This window comes from Phalacrocorax carbo, chromosome 9 (genome assembly GCF_963921805.1).
Source record: "Phalacrocorax carbo chromosome 9, bPhaCar2.1, whole genome shotgun sequence".
In the NCBI taxonomy this organism is placed as follows: Eukaryota; Metazoa; Chordata; class Aves; order Suliformes; family Phalacrocoracidae; genus Phalacrocorax; species Phalacrocorax carbo.
The window spans coordinates 34,756,091-34,783,997 of NC_087521.1; the positions used below are offsets into that span (position 1 = coordinate 34,756,091).

The 27,907-nt window shown below is 46.2% G+C and overlaps 1 protein-coding gene across 2 annotated transcripts; it reads left to right on the plus strand.

The window, feature by feature from the left end:
* The first annotated feature begins 5,123 nt into the window (after positions 1–5,123).
* Positions 5,124–27,907, plus strand: GCH1 (GTP cyclohydrolase 1). 2 transcript variants are annotated; one of them, XM_064461101.1, is made up of 6 exons: positions 5,124–5,583; positions 17,110–17,219; positions 19,460–19,515; positions 22,567–22,598; positions 23,578–23,662; positions 27,538–27,907. In XM_064461101.1, the coding sequence occupies exons 1-6, from the start codon at positions 5,259–5,261 to the stop codon at positions 27,596–27,598; spliced, it is 669 nt and encodes a 222-aa protein (XP_064317171.1). In that variant the 5' UTR covers positions 5,124–5,258; the 3' UTR covers positions 27,599–27,907. The 2 variants fall into 2 exon arrangements, with proteins under 2 accessions (XP_064317171.1, XP_064317170.1); XM_064461100.1 differs by lacking the exon at positions 27,538–27,907 and adding an exon at positions 24,252–26,632 and having other exon boundaries at positions 5,125–5,583.

A 27,907-nucleotide genomic window follows, 5' to 3' on the forward strand; every position in this document is an offset into this window, starting at 1 on the left:
TGGCCCCCTGGGCACTGCTGGCTTACATTCAGTTTCTTGCCTTGTAGGCAGTAAAAGAATGTTGATACCAGTGAGTTATGGTTTTGGTTTGGGAAAGTCAAGAAAACTCAACCAGCTTGGATGGTTGGGGTGGAGATGGGCAAAGAAGACCCTGTGTTTGGACAAAATGCCTTCTGGCTATGAAACACACCTTGATTTCTTTCCAAAGAACTTAACTGTGTTGGTCATGGAGTGACTTAACTTGTTGGCCCTGGATGGCTAGTCCAAGGAGAAAACAGCGGTGAGAACTGCCTGTGTGAAGGTTGAGTGTCTCATACAGTAGTTTTTTGATGGAGAACAGCAGACGTGGCTGCTTCTCTGTCCGCCTGGCTGATGTGCTGCTGTGTAAATGCAATAGTAATTAATTTACTTAAAGGCAGGCAAAACACAAATACCTGCCTGGGCTGTGAAAAGATCCACTTGATGCTGGACTCAATCAGACATAAATGGCAGAGGAAATTTGCAGGAATAGTTTCAAGCCGCGTGTTGCCAGGGAACAGTCCAGTCTACAAATCGCGTTATCGATCTCGGGGTAATAACGGTGAGATGTAACCGAGGGGAGGGATGCGGGGACACAGCTGCTATTCCCGTCTGCCCGGCGCGTGAATCAAAAGCTGCCTTTGGTTTAGGAATGGGCTGGAGGGACTAAGCGGTCTCCCTGGCCAATGTCAGATAGCTCCTGTCAGAAACGGGGTACAGGTCCACAGGAGCCTGGAGACTGGTGCTATACGGCTCTTTTCACCTTCTTAAAAGCATAAATATGAATTTACCTCCTACAGCCTGCCTGGGTCATGCATGTGAAGTTTTACAAATTTCAGGGAACAAAGGCTGGAGGAGTCCATCGGTGTGAGATCTTGTGTCCTTGCTCTGTGAAGGCGTGAAGGGAAAGCTGGGGCAGGGGAAAACTGCCTTTTTCATTTCCAGTTTCAGGTCTAAAATGCGAGACCTCACCAGGGATGTTAAAATGCAGATCACACCTGAAGAAGACCCCTCAGACCCTGGAGATCATCTGCCCTTACAGAGCAACAAATCCCCCTGCAGAGATTAGTATTTTAGGAGCCTGTAATCAATTTTGCTTGTTATTTTGGGTAATAGAATTAAATTGCTCGTGATTCACCCTTTAAACTGACGCACTGTGATTCCAGGGGCTGATAAACCCCAAGCTATATTTCCAGGGCATGGGAAGGATGTCAGTAGGCTGTGACCTTGCCATCCATCACCGCTGTGGGCACAGATATTATTTAAGGATCACGTTCGGGTCACGTTCTGGCTTGATGTTAATAGCAGGATCGATGTGCGCTGCTTTTTTCCTGCTTGAGCTGTTAATGATACGCTGGGTTGACGCAGATGGTTTAGGAAGGTGGAATTCATCATCTCTAACTTTAAGCTCTGAGCCCAGACCCGAACACTCCTACTTTATAGTCAATGGAGGAAAAATAGGTGCCTTTTGTCTGTGATTTATCTTAGCTTTTTAACAGCTGTCAGTGCAGAAATTGCCCTTTAAATACCTTTTAGATAGCTTCATCTGACCCAGTGAAGTCTGCCCAGGGTCTCTTCACCCTTAGCCAGCTTTGTGCGGAGAGAATCCTGGGCACACAGGGAACGATGTGTCAGCCCTTCCCGGCCAGGTCCCACTCAATGCCACCGAAACTGCAAGGAAATTTGAACACATCATGGAGCTAAAGCCTGAATACAAACCCGCTTCATCCTGTCCCTATTTTGTATTTTCCCTACTTTCAAAGGTGAGAGAGGCCTCTGATGGGCTTTACCATGGACCATGCACCCCTGTGCCCCCTCCTTGGCACCCAGCAGCACCCCAGGCTCTCCCAGGGACCCCTCAGATACCCTCCAGAGGCTGCACTGGGCTTTCACCTACTCTAGACCTTATTCTAGACTTGCAAAAAATTAAAGTTACAGCCTCAGGGCTTTTTGCACTCCTTGTTTCGTTGCTTTTTAAGAATCTCTCCTCAATCTTTGAACAGCAGAAATAACCCCCAAGCTCTGAGTAAGGGCAGAGAGAGAAACAGGGCAGATTCCCTCTAGGAAATTCAGAGTATATTCTAAGAACATTGCATGGTACTGTCTGCCGCCCTTCTGTTTTACAGCCTGTGTTTCACTTTTTTGGGATATATTCAGAAATAGGAAAGAAAAATTTCTTGGGAAGGCTACATGAGAACTTGGGAAGGCTACATGAGAATGCAATTAATAAGGAACAACCAATAAAATATAATCATAAGACACTTAGAAAAAAAAAGGCCAAGCATTAGTGCTCCTGCTTACCCAGCTGATGTGGGTTTGTGCTTCAGAGGGAGAGGACTTCGCCATGGCTGGAAATCAGGCTGTGCCACAACACATCCTGGCACATACCTAAATTACCTGAACCAAATAATTCCGCATTTGCAAATACTGTTAGCGGAACTGCCAGCATCGGCTCCCATGTGTGCAACCTCTCCTCAAACATACCCAGAAAAAGTGGTTTTCTGCGAATCCAGACAGGGCTCACCCTAGCAAACAAGGTGGCAGCTGCCCTTCTCCCCACATAAGTATGAGAAAAATTATAACCAACTCCCACAGCTGCTGAGTTCAGACCATTATAAAGTCCAGGGTGACTCTGGAGGGAGCTTATCTTTTTCTTTTCCAAGCAAATAAAAGTAGCAAAAACTAGGGAGTGCCAAGACACTTAGATGCCCTTTATTAACCCCTTTATCATAGCCATGATTAGGTCTCAGTAGTGTGTATCTCCTAAGAATGCTACCCAGCCCTTTAAACTATATCAGCTTGGTCTGGGTCCAAACGAAGGTGGTAGTTGTGACAAGTTCCACAAACATTTTTTGCACGTTTGCAGTAAGGGAACCCACCTAGCTTATACGGAGGATTTGGGCATCCTCAGGGGGCTGCGAAATGGTGCGAGGTACTCAGCTGCACCTCGGTGGGTGTCTGGGGAGAAGCGGGGATGGAGTTTACGGCTTCAAATCCTCCACTACAGCAGTTTCTGTTTCCTGTCAGAGCCCAGGGCAATAAAACTGGGCTAAAGCCTGGCTGGCTGCAGGCCAGCGCCAGCCCCTGGATTTCACCTGAGTCATGCCGGCTCTCTTCTGGTAAAACCTGTGATCGGAAACTGAATGACAAATGTGGAGCGTGTTACTGCTGCCGTGGTTTTTCGGTTTCTGTTTTTTTTTTTTTTTTTCTTGTCGTGGTTAAATGTAGCTCTTGTGCCAGGAGGGGATGGAGGAAGGCCAGTGAGTCAAGCTCCGCACCCCATCCCTCCGACAGCTCCTTCCCTTCCTTATCTTCCTGGCAATTTACCATTTCCTAGGCACAAGGGGGGAGTATTTGTCCCTGCTGCCTTATGGACATATCAGGTGTGAAAAGAGAGGGCTTTGTTGTATCCCTTAGCATCTCGGCCATTTATTTTAATAGCAGTCCAGAAAATGTTAGTTATCCTGCTTGTGTCTGGGGTGTGGGGTGACGGAGCGTACACCCTATGCTCGGCTGAACCGTGAGACTCAGTTTCTATCTCATAAAATCCCAGAATAGCTTTGGCTGGAGGGAACCTCCCTTCCAAACCACCCACCCCAGCACTTATTTTTTCAACAGTGTTTGAACTGTACGTGGTGCCGGGGCAGAAAGGCCTGACAGCCGCCGTTGGCAAAGACAAGCTGCGGAGGATGCAGGATGCTCAAACCCCTGGCGGGGGTGACGTCCCAGCCAGATCCCCATGGAGACCCCAAAATATTTGGTCTCTGTCATCAGAGATGGTGCATTTCCAGAGCCTGAGGTGGGACCAGGAAAACATGGGGGCATGTGAGCCATGTGGCAGGAAGGTGTCTGCAGAGCTTGTAGGCTTGAAGGGACCAAAACCCAGCCATGATTAAGCGCTAGGGATTGTCACGAAGGAGGATAAATCCACACCCGGCATCTTTCTGGTGGATGCATCCCGCTGCCAGCGACTCAAAGCACCCCAGAATGGTTATGATAGTGTTCCAGCAGCGCCAGGGAGCTACTGAGCAGGATGTGCCGGCATCACCCTGGTGGGAAAAGAACCAGCTCTCAGAGTTTGATTAAGAGGAAATGGAGAATGATCCCTGGAGACATTCAAACCCTGCCTGGACGCTGTCCTGTGCCCCCTGCTCTGGGGGTGCCTGCTCAAGCAGGGGGTTGGATGAGATGGTCTCCAGAGGTCCCTCCTAACCCCCACCATTCTCTGAGTCTGTGATTCTGTGATGCGGGGATCTGCTGCACAGGGCAAGGACCCCCATCCCAGTGGGACCCTCCCCACCCTGCTTTGTTGTACCAAAGCAGCCTTGCTGCTTGCCTGGGTTCCCCATGGACATTCCCCATGATGGAAGGCGGCTCCCCTATGGTAGCCTGGGGGGGCTGAATTCCTGTAGTCCCATCCCAGCCAAGCCAAGCTCAGCCCAGCCAAGCCCAGCCAAGCCCAGCCCAGCCCAGTCCATGCAATGCCATGCCATGCCATGCCATGCCATGCCATGCTTTCCCAGCCCAGCCCAGCCCATAGCCATGCCATTCCATCCCCATACTATCCCAGCCAAGCCAAGCCAAGCCCATGCCCTACCATGCCATGCTACCCCAGCCAAGCCCAGCCCATGCCATGCCATCCTATCCCATCCCATCCCACCCCATCCCGTCCCAGCTAAGCCCAGCCCATGCCGTGTCATGCCATGCCATGCCATGCCATGTCATGCCATGCCATGCCATGCCATGCCATCCCAGCCAAGCCAAGCCCAGCCCATGCCATGCTATCCCATGCCATGCCATCCCAGCCAAGCCAAGCCCAGCCCATGCCATGCTATCCCATGCCATGCCATCCCAGCCAAGCCAAGCCCAGCCCATGCCATGCTATCCCATGCCATGCCATGCCATCCCAGCCAAGCCAAGCCCAGCCCATGCCATGCTATCCCATGCCATGCCATGCCATGCTATCCCATCCAAGCCCAGCCCAGCCCAGCTCTGGGGATCCCCCCTCCATTCCCCGCCGCGGCGGGCTGAGACCGGCCGGCTCATGACACAGAGGGTGACGTCGCGGCGGCGGCGGCCAATGGCGGCGGCGCGGGCGGTATAAAGCGGGCGGGCGGGCTGGCGGGCGGGAGCGCCGAGGGAGGCGGCGGGCTGAGGCGGGCGGCAGCGCTGAGGGCTCCGGGCTCCGCCACAGCGCGCTGCCCGCACGGCGGCGGGCCGGCCGGGCCCTGCGGGGGCCCATGGAGGCGGCGCGGAGCTGTAACGGGTACGCACAGCAGGAGAGACCGCCGCCGCCCTCGTCCTCCTCCGCCTCGCCGTCGGCGGGCACCGAGAAGCCGCGCGTCCCCCCCGGCGGCGGCGGCGGCAGCGGGGAGGGCTGGCGGGGCGAGCGGCCCCGCAGCGAGGAGGACAACGAGCTGAGCCTGCCCAGCCTGGCGGCCGCCTACACCGCCATCCTGCGCTCGCTGGGCGAGGACCCCGAGCGGCAGGGGCTGCTGAAGACGCCCTGGAGGGCGGCCACCGCCATGCAGTTCTTCACCAAGGGCTACCAGGAGACCATCTCGGGTAGGGAGCGCTCCCCGCGGGCGGGCATCACCCCGGGGAGGGCTCCGGGCCGGCGGAGCTGGAGCCTGCTGCTGCCACACCGGCCGTCGTGCTCCTTTTCCTACTTTATTTCTTAAAATGGGCTTCGCCGCAGCCCTGCCGCCGCGCCGCCCGTCGCTGCCCCCCGCCACCAGCTGTACGCGCTCGGAGACCTGCGCCGCGGGCTCCCGCCGTCCTCTCCTTCCCCCCATTTAAATTCTTTTTTAAACTCCATGTGGGTAAACTTCCCATTCTGCCATAAACTTCTGTGCTTCTTGTTTCAGTGACCAGAGCAAGTGCTTTTGCTTTCCCTCTGCTGGTGTAAACTTTTCAGGCTCTGGCATAAGAACTTGTTGACTGTACCTTCCTCCATCCCCAGCTGAGTGCGGCTGTGTTCAGAAGCCACGCTTGCTCCTCTTAGCAGATGTAGGTAGCTTGAGTTTTCTCAGAAAAGGTCCTCTTCTGCTGATGCTTTTGTCAGGTGAGGTCTTCCAAAGGTGGGAATGAAACTCGAGAAATGACGCTTAAGGAGAAAGGAGGCGGTCGGGGGGATCCCTGCCCCGTCTCGGGGTCCCTGCAGCGAGTGCTGGTGCGAAGAGGTACCCCAGGTTCACATCCTGCCCCAGGCAAGCATCTCACCCGCTTGCTGGCTGCCGGCCCTCTCTGAGGGCAGGAGGAGAGGAACCGGGTGGGGTTTGTTCTTTTCATCACCAGCAACTCCCAGGTTGTCTCTTGGTTCAAGCGCAGGGTAAATCCTGATTGAAAACTTAGGCCGAGAAGAGGAAAACCGGTGTAAAAAAACTTTCCCAGTACAAACAGTAAAAAAAAAGGGGGGGCTTAGGAAGCCGGGGAATTCCCCCTTCTGCTGCTTCTTACAGTAAAAGGCAAGTTCCTGTTATTGCGTAAGGGATGCGAACGCTGTCAGCAAGGACCTCTGAATGTGAATCAGAGAGGACCTGAGCCTGGTCTGCTCCCCGGAGTACAGCACTGGTGTGTCGAGTGCCCCAGGACTGCGTCAGGGTGTTGCAGCTGAATGAAAAGGCTGAACCGTGCCGACGGCTGGCATCGGGGAGCTGCCTGCTAACACGTCGGAGTGCTTAGTAAGTCCACTGCGCTTCAACTTGAAGATTGGCTTTCCTGTTTAGTTTTCTTTCACTTCTCTACTGTTGGCTCTTCTAAAATCAGGTGGCGTATAACTTCCAGTGTTAACTTACTCGTGGCCAGCTGATACTCCTGTGCTGATATGTTGTGTCCCTGCTTCCCCCAGGAACACTGTTTCTGCCTTGGTGTTTTCTGCCTTTCAGATCAAACCAGGTTTTCATGTTCACATCTGTAGATAGGCTCTGGGCTGCAGCGGCCATCCTCATTCCTCTCTTCTAGTCCTGCTGCACAGTGTCTTTAAGATGAGGTTTTATAGGGTCTCACAGAATAATCCTTTGTCTACTGGAAATAACTTCCCTCATCTGTGACTGCACATGTCTTTTTACTGCTGTTAAATACAGGAGGTCTCTGAGCCATCCTGCCAGTCTCTAGCAGAAGGACTTTTTAGTGATAGCTTCTGAGCATGAATTTCTGTACTGAACCTGGATGAGGTTGCTGCCCGTCTTATGTCCTTTTTTTATCTTGCTTCCCTTAAGGTTTTTTAATAGCTTTTTTTCTGCTCCAGTGTAGGCTCTCTGGGACCCAAACAGCCTGTCCCAATCTCTCAATACATTTCATTAAGCAGAGTAGTTCTGGATAGTTCCTTCCCTAGAATATCCGTACCTGGGAGAGACCTGTACTATATCCAGGAGTTGAAAGTGTCACTGCTAGGTGCTGTACTCTTGGACTGATTTTTTTTTATTTCTAGGAAATAAAATGAAGCTGTGGTCTTAACATCCCTTCCTGTGTCAAGGTGGGGAATCCTTTTACCTTCTAGCTACTCACCTCTTCTTACACAATGCCCAGCTTCCAGTCTTCCTACTCTTACTAGCCAGACAGAGGAGAGCTGTAGCTGAAAGATAAGTCCACAGCAGCTAGTAAAACGACTAGTGGATGAGGAGTTGTCTGGGGGAGTTGATATGGAAGAAATTTCCACTTAGGAGAGTTTAAATGCTTCATGAACCCCAGAGCCAACAACTACAAAGTCTTTGGGAACAAAGCTAGCTGTGGGACTGCAGTTCCTGCCACTCATCTCTGCTGGTGTGCTGTTCACTTGGCTATACTAATACAGCTGCCTGGCTAGCCAGGCTGGGAACTGGCTTTTAAAAACAAAAACCCAGACCCTTAAATCAAAAAGATCACACAAAGCAGCCCTGATCTCTTGTTTCCTCAGGCTCATTTTGTAGCTTATGCAGTTCCTTATGTGGAACTGTTTGGATAGGCAGAGGTTAAAGCAATAATCTGTGAGATGAGAGGTGTGTTCAAGTTTATTCCCCAACAGGCAGGAGATAGCAGACAGATATGGGAAGATGGGCTTACAGCTGTTGTAAAAGGCTTCTCAAGTAAAAGCTCTGTTGTAGTGATTGTACAGGCACAGGGCTAGAAGCAAGGTGTGTTGCAACAGGCACCTGTCTTCAGCTGGCCTCAGCTGAACTCACAACCCTTGTCAGTGTGTGGAAATGTTGCCAGACTGTGCAGCTGGAAAAGTGTCGGACAAACCAAGGTAGTGAATGTTAGTACAGCTACAGGCTTTAAAGTCACCCTTCTGAGTTTGCTTGAGTATCTGCCTTAGGTAGGCAGGAGAAAAGCAACTGATTCCTGGTGGCATTTCAATTTTCAGTACAGAACACACAAAAAAGATGTAATAGATATATTCCAGAATTATGAAATACAGTGAAAGCTGGAGAGTGTAAAGTTGCAAGTACGCTGCAGGAGGTCTTCAGGTTTAATGTTCTTGACACCTGACTGTATCTGTATTTTTGTACTCTCCATAGCTTAACTTCATAGTGTTGTAGGGAAGATTACACCTAAATTCTGTCCCTTCTCTCCATTCAGATTTATGTGAGTCGCAGAGAAGCTGATTCTGCTTTCCAGCTTCCACTGTGTGTGTACTTTCTAGCTTGTTTTTGGTAGTGCAGAGTAACAGTGTTCCTGCTTTACCCCTTATTCATCTTTGCTATCTGTGTTCTGCAGCTGGTCGGTATTGTATTTCAGAGCCATTACTAGAGTTTACTTGCCAAATGTCTAAATCTGGCTCTTTCTGTTCTTCCTAGATTATGGCTTTCCTCTTATTAATCCTGCCTCTACTAAAGGCCTCAACCTCTGACAAAATACTCGGGTGTATTGCTCTCACTTCTATAGTACTAGTCACCAAACTTTCGTTGGTGTAGCAAGAATTCCTCTGGTGATTTCACATAAAATCCACTGGGGACCGGATGAAAAAATGCTAGCAGTTCACACTTGGGCATCAGCGTAGGCTAACAGCCGTTACAACAGAAAACCCTCACGTTTCGGTAAGCCTGGTGGAGCAGACAAGATACCAAAAGTTTTATTTTTCAATTTCATGCAGTGTTTCTGCATGAACATCTAAGAACATGTGTTCTGTTCCAGGGTCAGATCTATCAGCTTTGTACTTCTGGGAGTAAATTGTATGACAAAATAGTAACTTGTCCTCTTGGTTAATAAAGGTGAGCAGGGCTGTTAATAGCCAGTTGCCTTTAGATTTTTTTTTACAGTTGGTTCAGGCAATTGCCTGCCACACAAAGACTAAACCTTGAGAGTTCTGTCCCTCCTTTCACTAAAGGCTTAATGTCATCCTCGGAGGTGCTGTCTGTGAGTCCATTTATAAATACTACGAAGTGTGAGTGTGTGCAAATGCAGCAAATGAGTGAATAAAGAGAAATACAAGATCGCAGGCGGTACTAACTTGTAACTGAAGCTGAAGATGTCAGATTCAGTCTGGCTTAAGCAGAGCTAACTGATAAGTTACAGAAACAATGTCAGTTCCAGTGAGTGTCAGCGATGCCCGCTTTTAAAGGTAAATCATAAAGGAGTTGGTTCTGATTATGTAATCCTGTAGGAAACATTAGGCACAGGGTTGAAAAGCTGCCTGCATCTGCAGTAGGAAGTTAACTTGGTTTCATCATCTGTAAGCACTCTGAGCAAAATAGCATGTTCATTAAACAATGTACTGGCTGGGAATGGCAATAGTTGTGTCACGAATAAAGGCTGGGAGAGTCTTCGGGTAGGTATGTTGGCTTTCAAGGATGTTGGCAGGTTCAGCTGTCCTTTCAGCATGTTTAACGGGGAAGTGAAATCAGAAATACTGGAAGGGGATAACTTTGCTTTCTGAACCTCTGTGGTTTGAAAGGCTGTATGTATGCTTTATTTGCCTGGAAGCCAAGTGACTCTACTGTGCAGTTTTTATTTTAAAGCAAACTAGTTAGGTCTCGTACAGTAGATTAATGCCTGCTGAACTGTGTTTATGTTGCTTTTCCTTCCTCAGTAGTCTTATGTGCATTTCCTATGGTGAAGGGTAAAAAACCATAACGTTAATAGTCTTTTCTTCATTTTCTTGTCTGTGTGGATTTGGTATTTTGGCAGATGACAACAATGGTGTAAGCTCATAAATTTTTCCAAGCCTACTGCGTTTGCTGTGGATGAGAGGTGCTAAGCATTGCTATGTAAAAATAGACAGGCGGTGCCTTAAACAAACAAGGCTGTTTGATCAGCAGCACTGCCCTTTGCTGAGAGGTGGTGAGTTACTTCATCCTTTCCTGGAAACGAGGTCCTGCTAGTTCTTTCTTATCGCAAATGCAATAGTCACAGAATCATAGAACATCCTGAGTTGGAAGGGACCCGCAAGGATCATCGAGGCCAACTCCTGTCCCTGCACAGGACACCCCAAATTCATACCATGTCTCTGAGGGAATTGTCCAAGTGCTTCTGGAATATCGCCAGCCTTGGTGCCGTGATGCCTCCCTGGGGAGCCTGTTCCAGGGCTCCATCACCCTCGGGGGGAAGAGCTTTTTCCTAATGCCCAGCCTAACCCTCCCCTGGCACATCTCCCTGCCATTCCCTCAGGTCCTGGTGTTGGTCACCAGAGAAGAGACCAATGTCTGCCCCTCCCCCTCCCCTCGGGAGGGAGCTGCAGAGCGCCATGAGGCTGCCCTCGGCCTCCTCTGCTCCAGCTGAACAAACCCAGGGACTTTAGCTGCTCCTCATTAGTCTAGTCTCATTAGCTCCTCATAGTCTAACATAATAAAGACTTAAACATTGGCATTACTGTGAAGCTGTGGCTTGTTTCTGGTAAACCAGAGGGTGGGAGATACAGGGTTGTTCAGGGTAAGGCTCTTGGGGGTTTGTTTCTTCCAACTCTACCCCCACATGAGTGAAGCCTCAGATGAAAGTGAAACTTTCATCATTGAAGGTGAAAGCCTCAGCCTGCAGTGAAACATCTGCTGGCAACTAGGAGTGTAGGACTTTGCAGGATGATCTTCCGTGCCCATTAATGCTCAAGTAACGCCCACTTTGGGTTTTTGGGAATTTGTGAAATGTCTTAACCTCTTGAATCTTAACATGAAGAGACCAGAAGCCTTTAATATTTGCTTTTCCAAAGTGGTGTTTCATCTTCTCTGATTTTCCTTTGTTTCAGTTTCAGAAAGAAATTCCAGCACATTGTATGACATGAGACATTAAACTGTTAATGAAAATTCTGATACCTTTTAATGAGCATCTCCATAACCCCACTTTCCCTCATTAATAAACCTCCAGACAGAGGACAAATTCTAGGATCTAATCGTAGCTTTATCTAAGAGTCTGCAATAACCGATCTCTTATGAATAGACTTGAGTGTCTCACTGTGACATGGAAAGTTGTCTAAAATAAACAAACCTGTACAAATGATGGCCAGAATTAGTTGAACAGCAATAAAGCTTTTCTTCCCTCTTTGTTTGACATGTGCCTTAAATTACACATCTGGTTCACCTCTCTCTGGTAACTGAGGAATTAAGATTTGCTTCTGAAGCAAATGTTCCTGTCCAAAGTTGAGTATCTGTTTCTAGTCCTTTGGTGTGGAAGAGATGAAATTTGAATATTAGTCAAACTTGTAAATTCCTTTGTCTAAGGCTTCTTTTGGTTCCTGTTAGGAGTGTGTGTTATGGCAAGGAAGTGACACAGTGCTTGCTTAACTTTCTCTGTAGCTTTTTCACTCTTGCCTGTTTACATAGTAATGTGGTTTCTTAGGCTGTGTCTCTTCCTAGAACTCTTCAAGACTTTCTGTGTCACTACAAACTCTCTTTATATGCATGTTTTTGTAGCCTGATTCTCTTCTGTGTATGCATAATAAATTCCTGAATGGCTGCAATAATTTTCATTTCTTGTCTAGAATATTTTCTCTAAGTATGCTTATCATGTAGTGTCATCACATGAATAAATAAAAAATTTCAATTTTGATTTTACATTTTACTGCTTACCCAGCAGCATCTGAAAATATTTTTTTATTGCAATTTCTGTCCAGATTTAACTCTGACCCTGTAGTCGGTTTCCCTACCATATTCAGCTGTTAGCTGAATTACATCTGTGTTCAGATGACAAGGAACATTTTCCTTAAAGATGGTCAAAGGTGTCTGCCAACATTAATATATGGTTAGCCTTTGGTCTCTGGCTTGTGGCACTGCTGTTCCAGAGTATCCTGATCCTGTTCATGACCTGTTTCTAGTTCATCCAGAGTCCCCTGCCATTGGTTTTGGTGTAACCCAGTCTGTGTTCCTGGGAGAGCAGACGGTACCTGACCTCAGCCTGTACTGTACTGATGGTATTGGTATGGTGTGACTTGCCCCACCACCCTTGTAGGATGTCTGCATCTCTTGGCCTAAACCCATTCCTTCGATGGCCTTGGCTGCCTACTGTGGCTGGGTCACCATGGGGAGCACAGGGGCTGTCAGTGAGGACAGTCGAGCTGTGTAATGGGAGAAGTTTGTGCTTTTTGTCTCTGCCAGGCTGGATCTGCTCAGGGAACAGTATCGGGGTATCTCTGAGACTGCCTTCATCCTCCTGACACAGAACAATCAATCCTCAGTCTGACTCCTCTGAAGTGGAGCAGTGGGGCAGCTTAACACAACGAGGAAGTACTTTAATTCATAGTGAGAACAACCTCCATCACTTCAGTCTTCTGTCTCCTGGGCGTAGTAAAAGTGGGACGTCAGGAGTGCTGTGAAGCTGATGGAGTGCTGCCATCCTCCATTCCTTTTACCTGCTGAGCCAGCTGCTGGGTGGGCTCTAGCTTCTTTGGTTGCCAACACTGCTTTTGCTTTCCTATGTCACGTTAAAGCCATGCAAATAGTTTCTATAGCAACAGGTCTTTTTGCTTAGCTCCGATGCAAAATCCTGAAAGGTCTTTCTCTTTCTATCTTATCCGATTCTGATTTTTTTTTTTTGCTTTTATCAAATCTTCTTGAAGATAAAGGCAAAAATTAATTCTGTTCTGTTTCAGGAGTTAACTTGCACCAGAGGTGACTGTTCATCTTTAACAGCCCACTGGAGTTTCTACAACAGGACTTGAACTCTGGGCTGAAGGAAAAAACAGCTGGAATAATCTAGAGAGTGTTCTGACTGTGCATATAATGTTTGTTCTTGTTCCCCTCCTCCCAGCCATATATTTTTAATTCAAATCTTAGCTTTTCATTAACATGATGTGTCTAAGCTTAAGGACTTTACTAAATTCGCTTAGCTTTCCTGGGGTAGTGGAGAAGGAAAAGGGTGTTGATTGCTGTCTCCTTTGGCTTACAGACAGTGCTTGGTGGCAGCACTTGAGCACAGTTGTGACTAATGAAAGCAGAGTGAGGGGAGGTATGATCTGAGAGGCCAAGGGATGATGTATGATATGCCCATCCTCTTGCTAGCAGAGGAAATGCTAGTCCTATCCTGCTGACGTGGTTGATTACGTAGGTGATACTTGGGGGGAGTAAAAGTGTTGCTTCGTTTGAGAGGAAGAATTTAATTTTTGTGTTAAGGAGAAGTAGCCTGTTGAGGAGGAGCCCATCTGAGCTGCGGGTGCCTTGCTTTGTCAGGAAACCAAGCTAGCAATATTTACTTCTAGCCTTCCTCCCCTCTAAAAGGCCTGTTGACTTCTATGCTTTTGCTTTGAAGATCCTGGTGGTGCAAGAAGAAGGGATGGAAAAGATGCAATTGCATTGGAAGGGCAGGTGGGTATTTTAGAGCTGAGCCAGTGCAACAGCCACGTTGCTCTGTGTGAACTAGGACAGGCCTGGGGAGGGACAACATGACTCTTAGATCTTGCCCTGAGTGATGAGAGTAAATGCTTTGGGGCCTCCAAATGAGGAAACTGAAAACAAGCTAGGAAAAGGGGAAGCATGGCCTAGTAGGTAGAAAGAAAGAGGAGGAAAAGAGGCATGAATTCATCCCTAGCTTTGCTTCTGGCCTGGTTAATCTGAAGCCCTGTTTCCCCTTCTGTCCTTTCAGCTCTGTTAAGCTCTCCAGAACGCGTGCTGCAGGATGCAGGTGAGCTTGTGAGGGCCCTGTTTGAAAAAGGCAGACAAAGTTAGATAAAATTGTGTTGCCTCCCCGCACAAAGCGTTTGAGTCTCTGCCAAGCAAGTATTTCCTGTGTAATTACTGGAACAAGTGCTGTGGTGGGACATAGCACAGCATCTTGTCGCAGCTACTCTTAACTAACTCTTCTTTTGTCAGCACAAGGCTTGGATTTCAGAGGGAGGTATAGGGATAGGCAGGCTTCAAGCTATGGTTATTTTCAGGACAACAGGCTTGTGAAGTGTGATCAGGAGGGACTGGAGCAGGACAGGGGTGACTGGGGCTCTCTTAACACCGTGGCCATTTACTCGGGTAGTGGCCTTTGGTCTCACATTGTGTTTTATCTTTGTTTCCATGTATCTTCTGGCATTTGTGAAGGAGTTATTGGAGGGGCTAAAACTAAGCTGGTTTCTTCCTATAGGGCTATGGTCCTCGTTCTTAAGGAATAACTGGTGCTGACCTAAAGTCAGCACACCATGCTGCAGGCACAACTGCAGAACAGGTATCGTCGTATTCTGGCTGCAACTTGCTGCTAACATTAAATAAAGCTAAGGTGCAAAATTAGGAAGACCTGTATAAATGAGAAGTGTGAAGCATCCCACAGCTCTGTGGTTATATTCTTAACACACAGATCATCTTGTTTACAGACCTCTAAAACTCCCTTGGCTGTGAGGGGGCATTGCCCAAGCTGTTGTGACTCTGGCCTGTAGCCTAAGAGGGGATACGCAAGAAGGATGGATGACCTTTGTGTTCCTGTTTGATTAGCCATGAGAAGGATGCATTTTGTTCCTGAAGTTGCCTGTGTGGTACTTCACAGGTCACTTAACCTTCTTTTTCCCCCAGCTTTAAAATAGGGCGAACAGCTGTCTCCATGATGCAACATAGCTCTTCAAGATGCCAGTAATAGAGTTTGGTTCCTTAGATAATGTTTGTAAGGATCTATTAATATTTATTTGTACATAAATCAGTGTGTATATGCATATATATGTACATATATATGAGACTTCACACCCAAAGTACCTTCTGTTGTAGCTTTGGCCTTACGCTGTGTTGCACATTACCATGACTTTTAATGAGAACGTGGCCATTTTTGATCTGAACAGTCTGCTTTGCGAGTGTGCTGACGTAAATCCCTATCTAACATCAGGCTCTGATATGCTCCTGGCAAGGCTGGTATGAGCCAAGCTGGTGGTCTAATAACAGCAGCAGTTACTCTGGAGATGCTTCGTGGATCTGTTTGGATTTTGTTTTAATAATGCTGGGCATAGTAGCAGGTTTTGTGAAACCACTGTTTGCCTTTCTGCTGTAGAAATGGCACATCTGCAGAGTGCTGCGGGAGGGAGCGAAGAACCCAGACGGCTGCTCTGTCTTCCCTTCCCTCTCCTCTGAGCCTGCTTTGTTTTGGATTCTGGTTATTCCTGGCTGAATTCATAGTTATATGACTGCATGGTGCTCCCCATGTAATCAAAATCCTCCCCAGCAGTGTTCGGAGTAAACTAGACTCTGAAATTTGAAGAACAAAATTATGTGCCTTTACAGAGTTCTTTCCTGGCCTCTTTCTTGCCCCCTACTCCTGCTCTCTGACCTGATCAAAAGCCTTCTGGGGTTCAGCCTCGCTGTCTTGCAGGTTGCCTTCTCGGGAAGGAACGTGCGTCGCAGGCAGAACATCTTGCGCACAGTTTCCAGGGTTACCTGTGTAGTGCTGATAGCAAGCAGGAAATTAAAATGCTCCATGGTGATGATACGTTATCGACAACAGATGGTGGCCATTAGGTGTACGTGCATGTCAGGGGAAGGCATAAAGGCAAGTAGAGCAGACACAACTATTAGATTTGTGTAACACTGCAGGTGCTAAACTCCGCCGTGGATGAAGCAGGGCAGTCCTTGAGCACCCTGGTTCCCTCTCTGGCCGTGGTGTATGTGACTCTGGCTCCTGGAAGTAACTCCAAGTAGTTAGTGCGGTTTCAAGTTGACCTGTTTGCACATTTCCTTGGGCTGATTATCAGTCCTTCTGTACAGCTAGCGCTCTCTTGCTAGTCCCTCTCTAATTTCTCTATGCTATACAGCTTTTCTGTCTTGCCCTTCAAAAGGCTTGCTCTCTTAACCTGAGAGTGTTCTACTTTTAACCTCTCCAAGCATGGGTCCAGCTGCCTGCAATCTTTGGGGAGGCTACAGTGATTTGCTGTAACCTGTGTCAGGGTTGCCTGGGGACTTGTCAGGAGATTGCTAAATCTGGAAAATCAACTGAGGGTCTGTTCTGCTGAGCTCTGAGACTAGCAAAGTGTCATGTTGTGTGTTCCCTTTCTTACTGAGCTGTCTCTTATTCCTTCTGTCTTTGTGGGTTTCTCCACCTCAATTATCTGTGAACTCTGGGGTGCAGAATCAGGCCGAGTGTGCATACGCATGCCTGCTTTCAGTTCAGGACAGCAAATCTCTCCCTGATCTCTGGATACAGATCTGTCTCTTCGACTTGTGTGTGTGCCTGAACAGCTGCTGGCTGGTGTGCTTCAGGATGAAATAAGAGTACCTTATTTGCGTGCAAAGCTTCCTTGAAGATAGTGATGCTGGTGCTGAAGCGTTTGAACAAATAGCTGTGATGGCGTAGCTTTTCCCAAACCTCAGGCTCAGCTTTGCTTGTGGTATGTGGAAGCACTAATGGAAGCCCACTTTGAGATGTGCTTTCCTCCTCAGCACTGGCTTTATCAGCTGCAGTCTTAACTGCTCTTGAGAAGTCAGTAATTCTGCAAAGACTAGGCTTGTTCTAACCTGAGCTCGAACTTTTATTTACATAAAACACTATAGGCTGACTTCTGGTGTAGCACGTAGGTAGTCTGACGTAGCACCGTGGCAGTTGCGTGATCCTATGAAAACCAAAGTGTACTTGTGATGTTACTCCTTAATTTCCTCCCGTATCTTAACCCTAAAAACTGTAGTTCTGAGAGTGCTGTGCTCCTGCTACGAGCTGTCTCAGATATTGGCTGGAAGAACCTTCCATGCTCATGCATTTATTTTTTTTAATGCGAATGTTTAATTTCAGATGTTCTGAATGACGCCATCTTTGATGAAGATCATGATGAGATGGTAATTGTGAAGGACATAGACATGTTCTCATTGTGTGAGCATCACCTCGTTCCATTTGTTGGAAAGGTAACTCTTCCTCACAGAACAAATGTGGGAATACATGATAAAAGACCTAAAGTACATGTAAAAGACTTTGTAGCTGTAACTACAAAGCTTTTAAAACTTTAAGTATTTACTGCTTATGGCTATGATTCTAAAAGCTATTCTTCAGACTATAAATAAGGAAGACCTCCTTAATGTGAGTTTTATTTGGATTTAAGCTTCTAAAATACAATGCTCAACCTTTCCTAGTCTAAGTAATCTAATGGTTTCTGACATTTCATATCAAAGCTCTTCTTCGTGAAGCAGCAGCAAGCCTTGAGGGCAGACATCTTGATATTAAACCAGCTCACCCTGCACGCTGGCTCTGTCACGGATTTAGCTTCTGGCTCAGAGCTATCTAGTGCAGGTTCATCTCAGGAACCCCTTGTGAGAGGAGCAAACTTCTGATTAGCAGCCCTGTCGTAAATAGGCAAGCTCAGTCAGGGAGGGGGTGGTCAAAAGTAACTAGCAGGAGGCTGCTTGGGTTGGGACTCCCATGAAAGGGGCTGGTGTTTCAGACGGTGTTGAAATTGTGATGCCGACAACTTTAAAAATAAAATAAAAAGTCTCAAATTAACTGCTGTAAACGTGACGACACGTTCAGAGTGGGTAGTCCCTTCTGCACATCTCAGCCCCTTCACTCCCATGTCAGCACAGAAGGAGGGAGCTTATTCTGATCCATCTGTTCTGCCATAAAGTATTCACAGGCCAGAGGGTAGCAAGTGCTTTTGTTGTCTATAAAATTTGATCAGTACCACATATGATCCAAGTAAACTGTCTCCCAAAAATAAAATACCCGAGCAGAAACCAGCTGTTTATTTAGTTGAGTCAACTCAATTTCATCTGCTTTCTTTTCTTACTGCTAGTATTTTGTACTGGAAGACAAGGTAACTTCTTCTGTACAAGCTTTCCGTTTTTGCCTGTTATTCTTGGTTACACGTCCTATGTATATTCTCATCGTTACTCCTGTGGCAATATATGCATTCTTTTTACATCTAGCTGTTTAGCCTGTGTGGTTTGGAGAAATCTCCTTGCAAACACCGAATTGGCCCTGCTCGTATAATGGTCTGCTAAATGACTTGGTATGCCTCTAAATATTCTCAGACTAACCATTCTCCTGTTGGGTACATCAAACAGGCTGCAAATACTGACCAGTAGGTCTTATATTTGCAGTTCTATCTTATACGAAATTAAGAAATTCACAAAAATATGGGGAACAGGATTCAACACTTATTTCTAAGTTATGTCTCTTACTTTATCTGAAATGTTTCATGTCTTTTCAGGTGTCAGTGAGTTGATTACCCAACAGAAGTGATAGGAATGAGCAAGTTAGCCAGGTAATTAGGTGCACTGTGGTACCTCTAATTGCAGGTACAGCGATACAGGATTCTGAGGTGGGGCCTCTAGGCAAAGCACTAAGACAGAATCCTACACTGACACTCCCCTGCTGTATCTTGGCTAATTTTTCAAGTCTCTGGTACAGTGACACAAATGCTGGCTTATAATCTGTTATAACTGTAAAACTATTTGAATTCCGTAGCCTATGTTGTTTTCTAAAACAAGAAGCTATATGGCTTTTCCCCTACCTTCGTATCCGAGTACTATTCTTCTCAAGAACTTATTCCAACTTAATTCTACTACCTGTTTGGTATAAATGTTCAGCAAATCCATATCTGAGCAGGATGGAAGTTGACTTAATCATACAGTGATCTATGGTACTACCAAAGCAGGGGAAAAAAGTCAGTAAGTGCAGCCTGATTTTGGTGGTTTAGTATTTCTTGCTGTCAGAACTTTCACTGGGTAAAGTACAGTCCTCCTCCCTCCCGCTCCCTAAATCCATTTTAGGTCTTGAAGGAAAAGCATGTTTATTTTAGATGAACAGCACTGTGCTGAGTAATAGACTGCTTTTTGTACCCAAATGTAGTAAAATTCTGTAGCATTCCTGAGACTTGGAACATAAGCCTTGACTCTTGAAGAGTTGTGATTTTTCTCCCCCTCAGAAAACTTACCTATTCAGGACACTGACCTCACCAGGCATTTACAGCCTCTGTTAGCTCCACAATTTTTCAGGCTTGCATGGTAGCATGTTCCTCCCACATGCTAGGACTTCTGGATTGTTCCAGAGTTAGTTCTGGGGCAAATGCACATCTCATTCTCTATGCATGAGTTTCATATGCATTTGGAAGTGTGGTTTTGATTCTGTTAATGGTTTGTTCTCTGTCTAGGTACATATTGGCTATCTTCCTAACAAACAAGTACTTGGCCTCAGCAAGCTTGCTAGGTAAGTGTTCACGTAATGAAAGTGATCCTAATTTGTAAAAAGGATTCCAAGCTGTGCTAACTGTGCTAATCTTTCTACTCTGGTCCCCTCTAAAGCTCAGCCCACTTTGTGTCCTGGATTTAGACCAATCCTCAGCATTATGTTGTTTGTGGAGAGATAAGTCTCAGAGTTCTGTGTTAATTCACATCAGTTGGCTGTAGTAGAGCTGTAACGCTTTTGTATGTTCATCCAAGGCATTGGTGTCTGCAGGGAGCACAGAAGAGAGAACACGAGAATTTGGCTGCATTCTAAGGCAAGCCACAAAAACCAGTGGGGATCTCTAGCTATATACTACTTGTGTGTATATTGACCGATAAGAACAAAAATCCCAAACTTCCAAACTGTAAATGAACACGTTCTATGGATAGAAATGGAATCTAAAATTTTCGTCTGTTAGCTGACTCTTTAGATGAATTTGGCATTTCTTTCTTTCACTCAGACCTGCTGAGACCCATGGGGTAGATTTTATAGATAAGGTTCAGCCTAAGAAACAAAGCAGTTATACATTTGAGAAATCCATTTGTTATGTAAAACAGCTTTTTCCACAGCAAGTGCCCTTGGATCAGTTGTTGCACTGAGTCTTGTTATCAAGTGTTGCTTTCTAGTTCTGGTGAGGAAGGGGATGGTAGATCCCTTCAATAAGCAGATTACAGGGGACCAGAGCAGAAGGGTGTCTTTTGAGAAATGAATAAAAAAAAATTGGCTGTAGTTCAGAAAGACCACATAGGCTTTGCTTATACTTTCCCTGATAACATCTGTTAATCTTGCTGTAGTTCCAATAATACTAATGAGAATTAGCCTTGTAAATCTGCATGCCCGCTGGATTTTCTTAGCGGGTAAGAAATGTGTAGGATATGACACTAAAATGCTTTAAAGCCAGTCAGCTCTGTTGTGCAAGCAGAGCACGGAACGGTGAATTTGGTTTGGAGATGGAAGGGCCCTTAGAGGTCGCATCTTTGCTAATGTAAGTCATATTACAGGGAGGCCACCTTCACATCTCCTAGCAGTGCTTATAGGAGTGGACTTTGCTCTCATTAAGGGGCTGAAACAGGCAGTTCAACATTTAAATTACTTTGAATGTGTTTTCTGTGGCTGTTGTTCAGTGCTGAGATTGTAGGATGAGGTTCTGAGCCGACAGCACTGCAGTTGCTGGGAGAAAGACTTCACCTCCTGTAGCTGCTTGTGCTTGGGGACGTCTGTGCAGCAGTTTGTGGCTTGTGTCGTATGTTGGCTGGCGCTTGTGTGCCTGGATCTTTTTAAGTGGTGAGGGCGTCTTTTTGAGTTGGATTTCTGAAGGCAAACATCCTTCCTGAAGAGACTGTCTTTAGCACTTGGTTTCATTTCTGTAGGGCTTGAATGCGGGATTAAAGATCACATTTGAAATAGGCATCAGTTGATTTGTGCTTGCTCTGGTCTCTAGTTACCTCTGAATTGCAGATGTAAAATGGAGCTCTGAACTAGCATTGGTGATTTCTAACGCAAGTGGCAATGCGGTGCTAGAAGTGTACAATTTTCCTACTGTTTATTCTCAGCACAGAAACGTGCATGAATTTGTGCCAGGCTTCCTGTGCTGTGCTTGGAAGGTTAAATCTCACCTCTTTTTCAAGTTGGGGTAAAACTCCCGTATATTGCAATAACAAAAAGATTAGATTCCTGAGTAACAAAATGTTCTCAGTCCTCACTTGCTTTTGAGTGCTTACCGGGAAGAGGTTGGTGGGCCAAACAGCACTTCCATTTCGTGCCCTGCATAATGCAACCAGTGTTCAAACAAGATTTGTGAGGCCGTTGGTACTGTAGGCCTAATCTTTCGTAATAGGATTAGTCTAACGTGGTGAGTTTCTGTAGTTGTGGATGACCTGTATTCAGTAAACAAACATCTTTCTTTGGATTTTAGGCTCAGCCTTGAAAATGCTAATGCAGATAACTGGTTTTACATAAACCTGCTTATAGGACTTCTTATATGCACTACCAGTGGAAAAAATACCTGAGCGTCAGCTTGTTTACTATCCATACGCTTAATCTAAATATGTTGCTTTGTTTAGCATAGCTATAACATGACCATTTAATTTCCGGAGGGGAGTTTCTGCATATAATTCTCTCTCCAAAACAGCAGGCAAGTCTTGTTACGAGAAACATGCCTGAAAACTAAAGCCTCAGGCTGCCAGCCAGTGTCTGTTTTTTGTCTAGTCTGACCAGAGGGGTACTGAAGCTTTCTATAGCAACTTCTTTACACGGCCACTTGGCGTGTAATTAAGCATTTGAGGTTGGCGGGAATAACCCATTGTGTTACAGAGCAGTTATAAGACTTCTCTTAAATGTGAGGGTTGTAGTACTGTGGTTATGAATGATGGTAGTATTGCTTGCATTGCCCCACAAGTGGCTTAAACTTGAAGTTGTGCTCAAGAAGAGCACTGAGGTGATCCCTGCACTGAAATGTGAAGAAGAGTGTGATATATGGGTGAAGAGTATCTGTTTTAAATAAAAGCAATTCTGTTTCATTGCTCTTAGTTAAATCTGTGGTTAAATGCAAGAATCCAAAACATCTCCTTCTTAATTTCAGTAGCCTCCTGGGAATCCCAATATCTGAACTGTCCTTAAAACAGCATTTGGTTTAGATTGCAGCAAAAGGAGGTGGTCTGACCTCAGGTCAAGGATTAGCTTTCAGGGGGTCTTTGGGCACGGATTCCCTTGCAACTGTGTGATGGAGGCAGGTGGTGGTACAAGTAATTCAAAAGTAACAGAGGAAACCCTAAGGAGAAGTGACAGGTTTGCCCTGAAATAATCTCAGGGGGTGGCAGGTAGGGGAAACCTGTCACTAAACACAGTGATGTGCCAAGGGAAGTCCTAGAGCAATGCCAGGCAGGGGCTGAGCAGCAGCATGGTGTCGTGTAGATTTCCAGGAGGACGTGGGGCCGTACAGTCGTGTCTTTGATAGTGTCGAGTTAATTGTGAAGATCAGACAATGGTTAGATAGGAATATGTATAATATTGTCTTTTTCCTTTCTCCTTTAGGATCGTGGAAATATACAGTAGAAGATTACAAGGTAAACAGCTGCATTTTTGGTTTTGGTGTGTGCAGTCCTTTGCTAGCCAGCTCAGGGTACTGGTAATTGTAGGTGGACTATAGCTGTGCAGACCTGAGTGTGGAGAAAACCACTGTGTTCTTGAACAGGTGTTTCTCCTCTGTTATCTTAGCCTCTGTGTTTCCAGTGAGGGGTAAAATCTGCCTGTGAAAATAGGTGTAGGCAGTAACTGATTCAGAGGATAAATGTGTTACAAGATACAGCTGCCAGGAATGAATAACTAGTTGGGTGCTGCTGGAGTTGAGCTCTCCTACAGAAAATTTGAGATGCCTTCAAGAATTCTTGTCTGAAGAGACGAAGCGAGAGCTGCCATGTTACAGACTGACTGCCTGCTGCAGGATCTGAGACCTTGGGTTGGGCTCAGCCTGCTCTCCTTGTCCTGCAATTAAATTTGGCCTTTTCTTGGTGACAGAAGTCTTAGTGACCGTTAGGTGTCAGTCTGGTGAACAGAGGGTGCCAGACCTGCAGGAAGTGAAGCTTTGCAGGACAATAGACTCTCTTTAATTTCCTCATTTTTTAAATCTCCATTTCCTTTCCTTAAAAAGAGAAATCCTGTGTAGGGAAGGAATAGCACAGCAGCAAAGCCAGTGAACAAATATATTAAAACAGAAAGAGAAAAGAGAAGCAAGAAAATCTAACTGCATAATGGAAATGTAAGAGCTGTTGTAACAAATCATGGTAATGCAATTCCTGCGAAGGTATAATGCAAAATGACTCCCGATATTAAAAAAGGCAAATAAAAGGTCTGTTCCAGGATACAAAACATAAGATAGGATTAGGTACTAATAAAATTTGTTTAGGAAGAGCAGTACTTGAGTGTGTGTTGGTGGGGACCAGGCGTGCCTGGAAGCGAGGATGCAATGTTGCTGTCCAGACAGTGACGGTGCGTTGATGCTAGTCAGATTTAACGCTGTGTCTGAACTCCCTGTTGTTCTTCCAGTCCAGGAGCGCCTTACCAAACAAATTGCAATAGCCATCACAGAAGCCTTACAGCCCGCTGGAGTTGGAGTGGTTATTGAAGCTACGTAAGTTATCCTGAGCTGTTCCGTGGTAGCGTATGGGCCGCGTGTGATTCCGGCTGCGTGCTGCGGAGCTGTTGTGTGCTGCCTCTTTGGCTGTGGTAGCTGTGTGCCATGCTTGTTTATGATGCAGAGTGCAGGCAGGAGCCATCCTTGCCTGTTCAGTGAAATGGTGTGGTGGGCTGGAGCCATTTAAAGTGGGGGCCTACCTTATCCGCTGCAGAGATGTGGCAACTGGCAGTGTGGTCAGCTTGTCCCAGTTGTACTGGGTCGGTGCTCCGCCTTGGCGCACCTTCTGCTTCCTCAGGTAGGGCAGAGCTTGGGACTAGCAACAGGCATGTCCCCGTGATCAGAATACACCTTGGAAAGGTGGGATTTTCCTGGGGTGAGAGGAGAGAAGGTGGGGGGGGGGCTGGGAATTTGACCCTTTTCTGTAGAGGACAGCTGAGGCACTACTGACAGATGTCCATTCTGGATATGGAGGTTTTGTCACTTCCCCAGGATTTAATGTGACCGTGTAAGAAACATCTCTGTGGGATTACTTCTTTCTTTTGAGTATGCCTGATTTATTGACCCCCCCTCTTGTTTCTTCCAGGCATATGTGTATGGTAATGCGTGGGGTACAGAAAATGAACAGTAAAACAGTAACCAGCACAATGTTGGGGGTATTCCGGGAAGATCCAAAGACCCGCGAGGAGTTCTTGACACTCATCAGGAGCTGAAACTGTGTCATTCTCTAAATGCAGTCTGGAGATTGTTCTGTCCAGTGTCACTGTCTGTTCTTACTTGTTCCTACATCTCACTTTTAAACTAAATCGTTGTGAATTGTTGTCATAGTCTTTGTGCAGTAAAAGACTTCTGATGGCAAATGAAAAATGTAATGATAAGGTAGGCTCCTCCTGGATGTCCAATGATGCTGATGTCACAGAATTACAAGCTACAAACAGGGGTTTAGGAAATGTTTTTCCATCTACAACGCAGAATATACTGCTGTTAGGAGACAAGCGGGGCTTAGGAGTTAAATGGGTATTTATGAAATAGTTAGGTTTATTTAGATTAAATATGGAGCGGCATGGGAAACAATTGAAAGGCTGTGGATCCTTGTAGGACCACTTACACTGCAAATACCGTACCTCTGGTTCTGAATTATCTCTGACTATATTTTATTACAAGTCCTGCAGTGGCTGTTTCAGTATCTGGATATGTATGTTATACCTCTTTGAGATGTTACCTCTGGTGGTGTTTTATGTTCTTGCTAGTATTAACCCTCCTTTTTTTGTGTGGGGTTTTATTATTTTGCTTGTGAAATTTAAAACACATTTTTCCTGGCCTCTTAACATGCAGGAAACTAACATCTAAATTATTTGGGGCACAGCCTTATCTCGATATAAAGGGTTTTATGCACCTTTTTCGTCTGTGCCTCAGAATTTCTGACCACTTTAACTGTAAGTTTCTTACTATTTTAAAGCAAACTTTAACAGAGCGGAGGAAAAAAAACCCAGAGTCTATCTGCAAAGTGCTAAGATATCCAAAGAGGTTTTAATGATATTTATACCTTGAGCTTTCCTTCTTGGACTTCTGAGGTTTAGACTGAGAACCTAAATCTAGTCTGATAATGGGAAAATGAAGATTTCTTTTCAAGTATTTCAAAATTTGCATCTCATCAATGTTGGACCAAAGGTGAGCACAGAAATCCTGAACACAGCACATTGTACCTCTCCTGCCTGATGGCAGGTCATTTCAGGGCAAAGTAACCTGAAATGACAACAATTTATTTTGCAAGAGCAATTGAGAAAAGCATTTCCAGGGCCATCAAAATGAATTAAACCACATTTTTCTTTGTATGTGGCAACATCTGTATGTGGCAGCATTGGTACAAAGTTTCAGTCAGCTGGACTTGGCTGAACTTCTTATACTTTGTGACAATTTTAATGGGTGTTTTGTAACTCTTAATTGGGAAAACATGAGGCGCAAATGAAAACCACCCTTCTGAAACTGAGCACAGGAGGGAAAACTTAAAAACCAAAATGTCAGCCAGGATGTCAGATGCCCACAATGCAGGTTCCCATAGTCATATCTGCTCTGCTGAATATGAATCCAAGATGTTCTGTACGCTAACCTAAAAGGCAGTTCCTGGCCTGGCAAGCCCGATCTTACCAACATTCCTGTCTCTTGCTTCAACCCGTGTTGGAAACAAAAGGAAAATCAAGGCTGGTCAAATTTCCATTGGGCCTAAGGAACTTTCAAGAACAACAACTTCATGTGTTTAATTACGCTAATTTTACCTCGATGACCTTTACAGCTTTATTGGAAAAATCCTTTATAATACCCTCTGTCCTGGATTCTGTATAGTTAGGTGCTGTACAGGTGTTTGTCTGCTAGTGTACACAAGGTTTGTGTTGCACATTTATAAAATACACTGACCCTATGGCATTTGTTTTCCGCCAATGATTGAGAGCAGATATTGCCACTTTTCAGTTCCATATGTGTATCCAGCTGAAAAGCCTTAAATCTTTCTTGCCTGAAGCTCAGAGTAAAACTCTCTTTCTTTAGCTCAACAACTGAAAGGAGAATTTGAGGACCAAAGGGGCACACACTAGTACATTTCTCTTTGCTCGCTTTAGTTTGGAAATTAAGTCTCTGTAAAACACTGTCTTGCTCCTGAGGTAACGAAAAGTTGCGTTTTAACCACTTATCTCTATTCAGGATAAAGTTCGTATTGCACCACCACTGTTTTTTTTATTTCTGTATGACCTGTAGTCCTTAAAACATACCTCTCTATACTTGTGGCCTTGGATTTTGTTCCCATTTTTGCTGTTGTAAGACTTGGTGCATTTTTTGGAACATCAGTATCGTTCACATACACAAGCTTTAACTACACCAGTGTGTATATATGTATAGTACATACAGCCTGCTGTTGTACCACGTAAAAGTCCATTGTCTCTAAAATATTAAAGCACAGTATTATCCCGTGGAGTGGTAGCGTCCTTGGTGACTTGGAGGCGAGGGCATCGCACAAGGAAGCGGCACAACCTCTGTCTCCGTGGGTGGGGGTTGTTTTGGCATTAGCAGGTGCTCCAAGGCTGTGATGAGGTGTTGGGTTGTTCTTCTCAGGCAGTAGTTGCTGTTGTCCCCTACTGAGTCCCCCTTTGTTGGTTGGGCAGCAAAAAAACCTCAAGATCTGGTGTCACCTTCTTCTTACTGGTCCTTGGTGCCAGAGAAACCAACAGTAAATATCGTTGGGGCAGGGAAGGTGGGAAGCAGTGGCTGCTTTGGCATGGCTGTTGCAGGCATCAAGGTTCACGTGGCCTTATAGTCCCCTTGTACACTTAAGCCATTCCAGATGCCTCATTGCACTTTACTGTGGGAATACTTTGTTTCTGGCCAAATGTTCAAATTACCTGAACAAATCTGTCCCAACAGCAGGTGTGATGCAGGTGTGACAAGAGACCTTGAAGCTGAAGTCTTTGTGCTTTGTCTTGGTGGGGTCACCCCACCAGGTACTGTGCACAGCAATGAGCTCAGCCTTTGCTGCACTGTTCCTGCAGGCTGGGGAGGCTGTCTCAAAGCCACCGCCTCCCTGCTGCCCTCCCAGGAAGCAGATTCTGCTGAGATTCAGGGGAAGGAAAAAAAGAAAAAGTACAGATCCCAGACTCCTGAGGAGCGTTGTAGCCAAAGCTTTGCCCAGGGGCAGCGTGGAGGGAAGGGGGACTGGGCGGGCTGCGTGTGGCTGTGCTCGTACACCCATGGACATCTTGCAGCTGACCTGTCACTTCTCAGCACCCAGAGTCACCAGACGGAAAGCAGGCTGTGCCTGCGTGCTCCAGGGGAGGCCCTTTGTAGCCCTTTCGCGCTTAACGTTTGCTCTTCTGTATTGCCAGGCAGTTTCAAGGGGCAGCCGGTGTCTGCGCTGCGGTCGGAGCCGTGACCGCACCGACATGAGCGTGACCTGCAAGGCGCTGACGTCTGGCAGGAGCCCTCGTCAGGCTGCGTTGGCCCGGGCTTTTCTGCAGCACGATGAGGAAAGGAAAAAGATGACATGAAATTACCAATCACTTTAATCTTGTATCTGCTTCCCTGTGTCGAAGCACAAGATAAACCAGGCCAGGGTGGGGAAAAGGCAAACAGAGAAGTTTTGGGGCTGCCAGCAGGGATGGGGAATCTGCTGGTACAGCATGGCTCTGTGGGTGAATGCTGCGGTAGTCCAAAATGGAGGAGTAATGAATGAAAACTCCCTCCAGCCCTTCGTGT

Bases quoted from the DNA above. Each gene is read 5' to 3' on its own strand.
- GCH1 (XM_064461100.1), top strand. From the start codon at position 5,259: ATGGAGGCGGCGCGGAGCTGTAACGGGTACGCACAGCAGGAGAGACCG. The intron at 17,220-19,459 runs GTAACTCTTCCT...TTCTCTGTCTAG, and splicing joins TCGTTCCATTTGTTGGAAAG to GTACATATTGGCTATCTTCC. The intron at 19,516-22,566 runs GTAAGTGTTCAC...TTTCTCCTTTAG, and splicing joins GGCCTCAGCAAGCTTGCTAG to GATCGTGGAAATATACAGTA.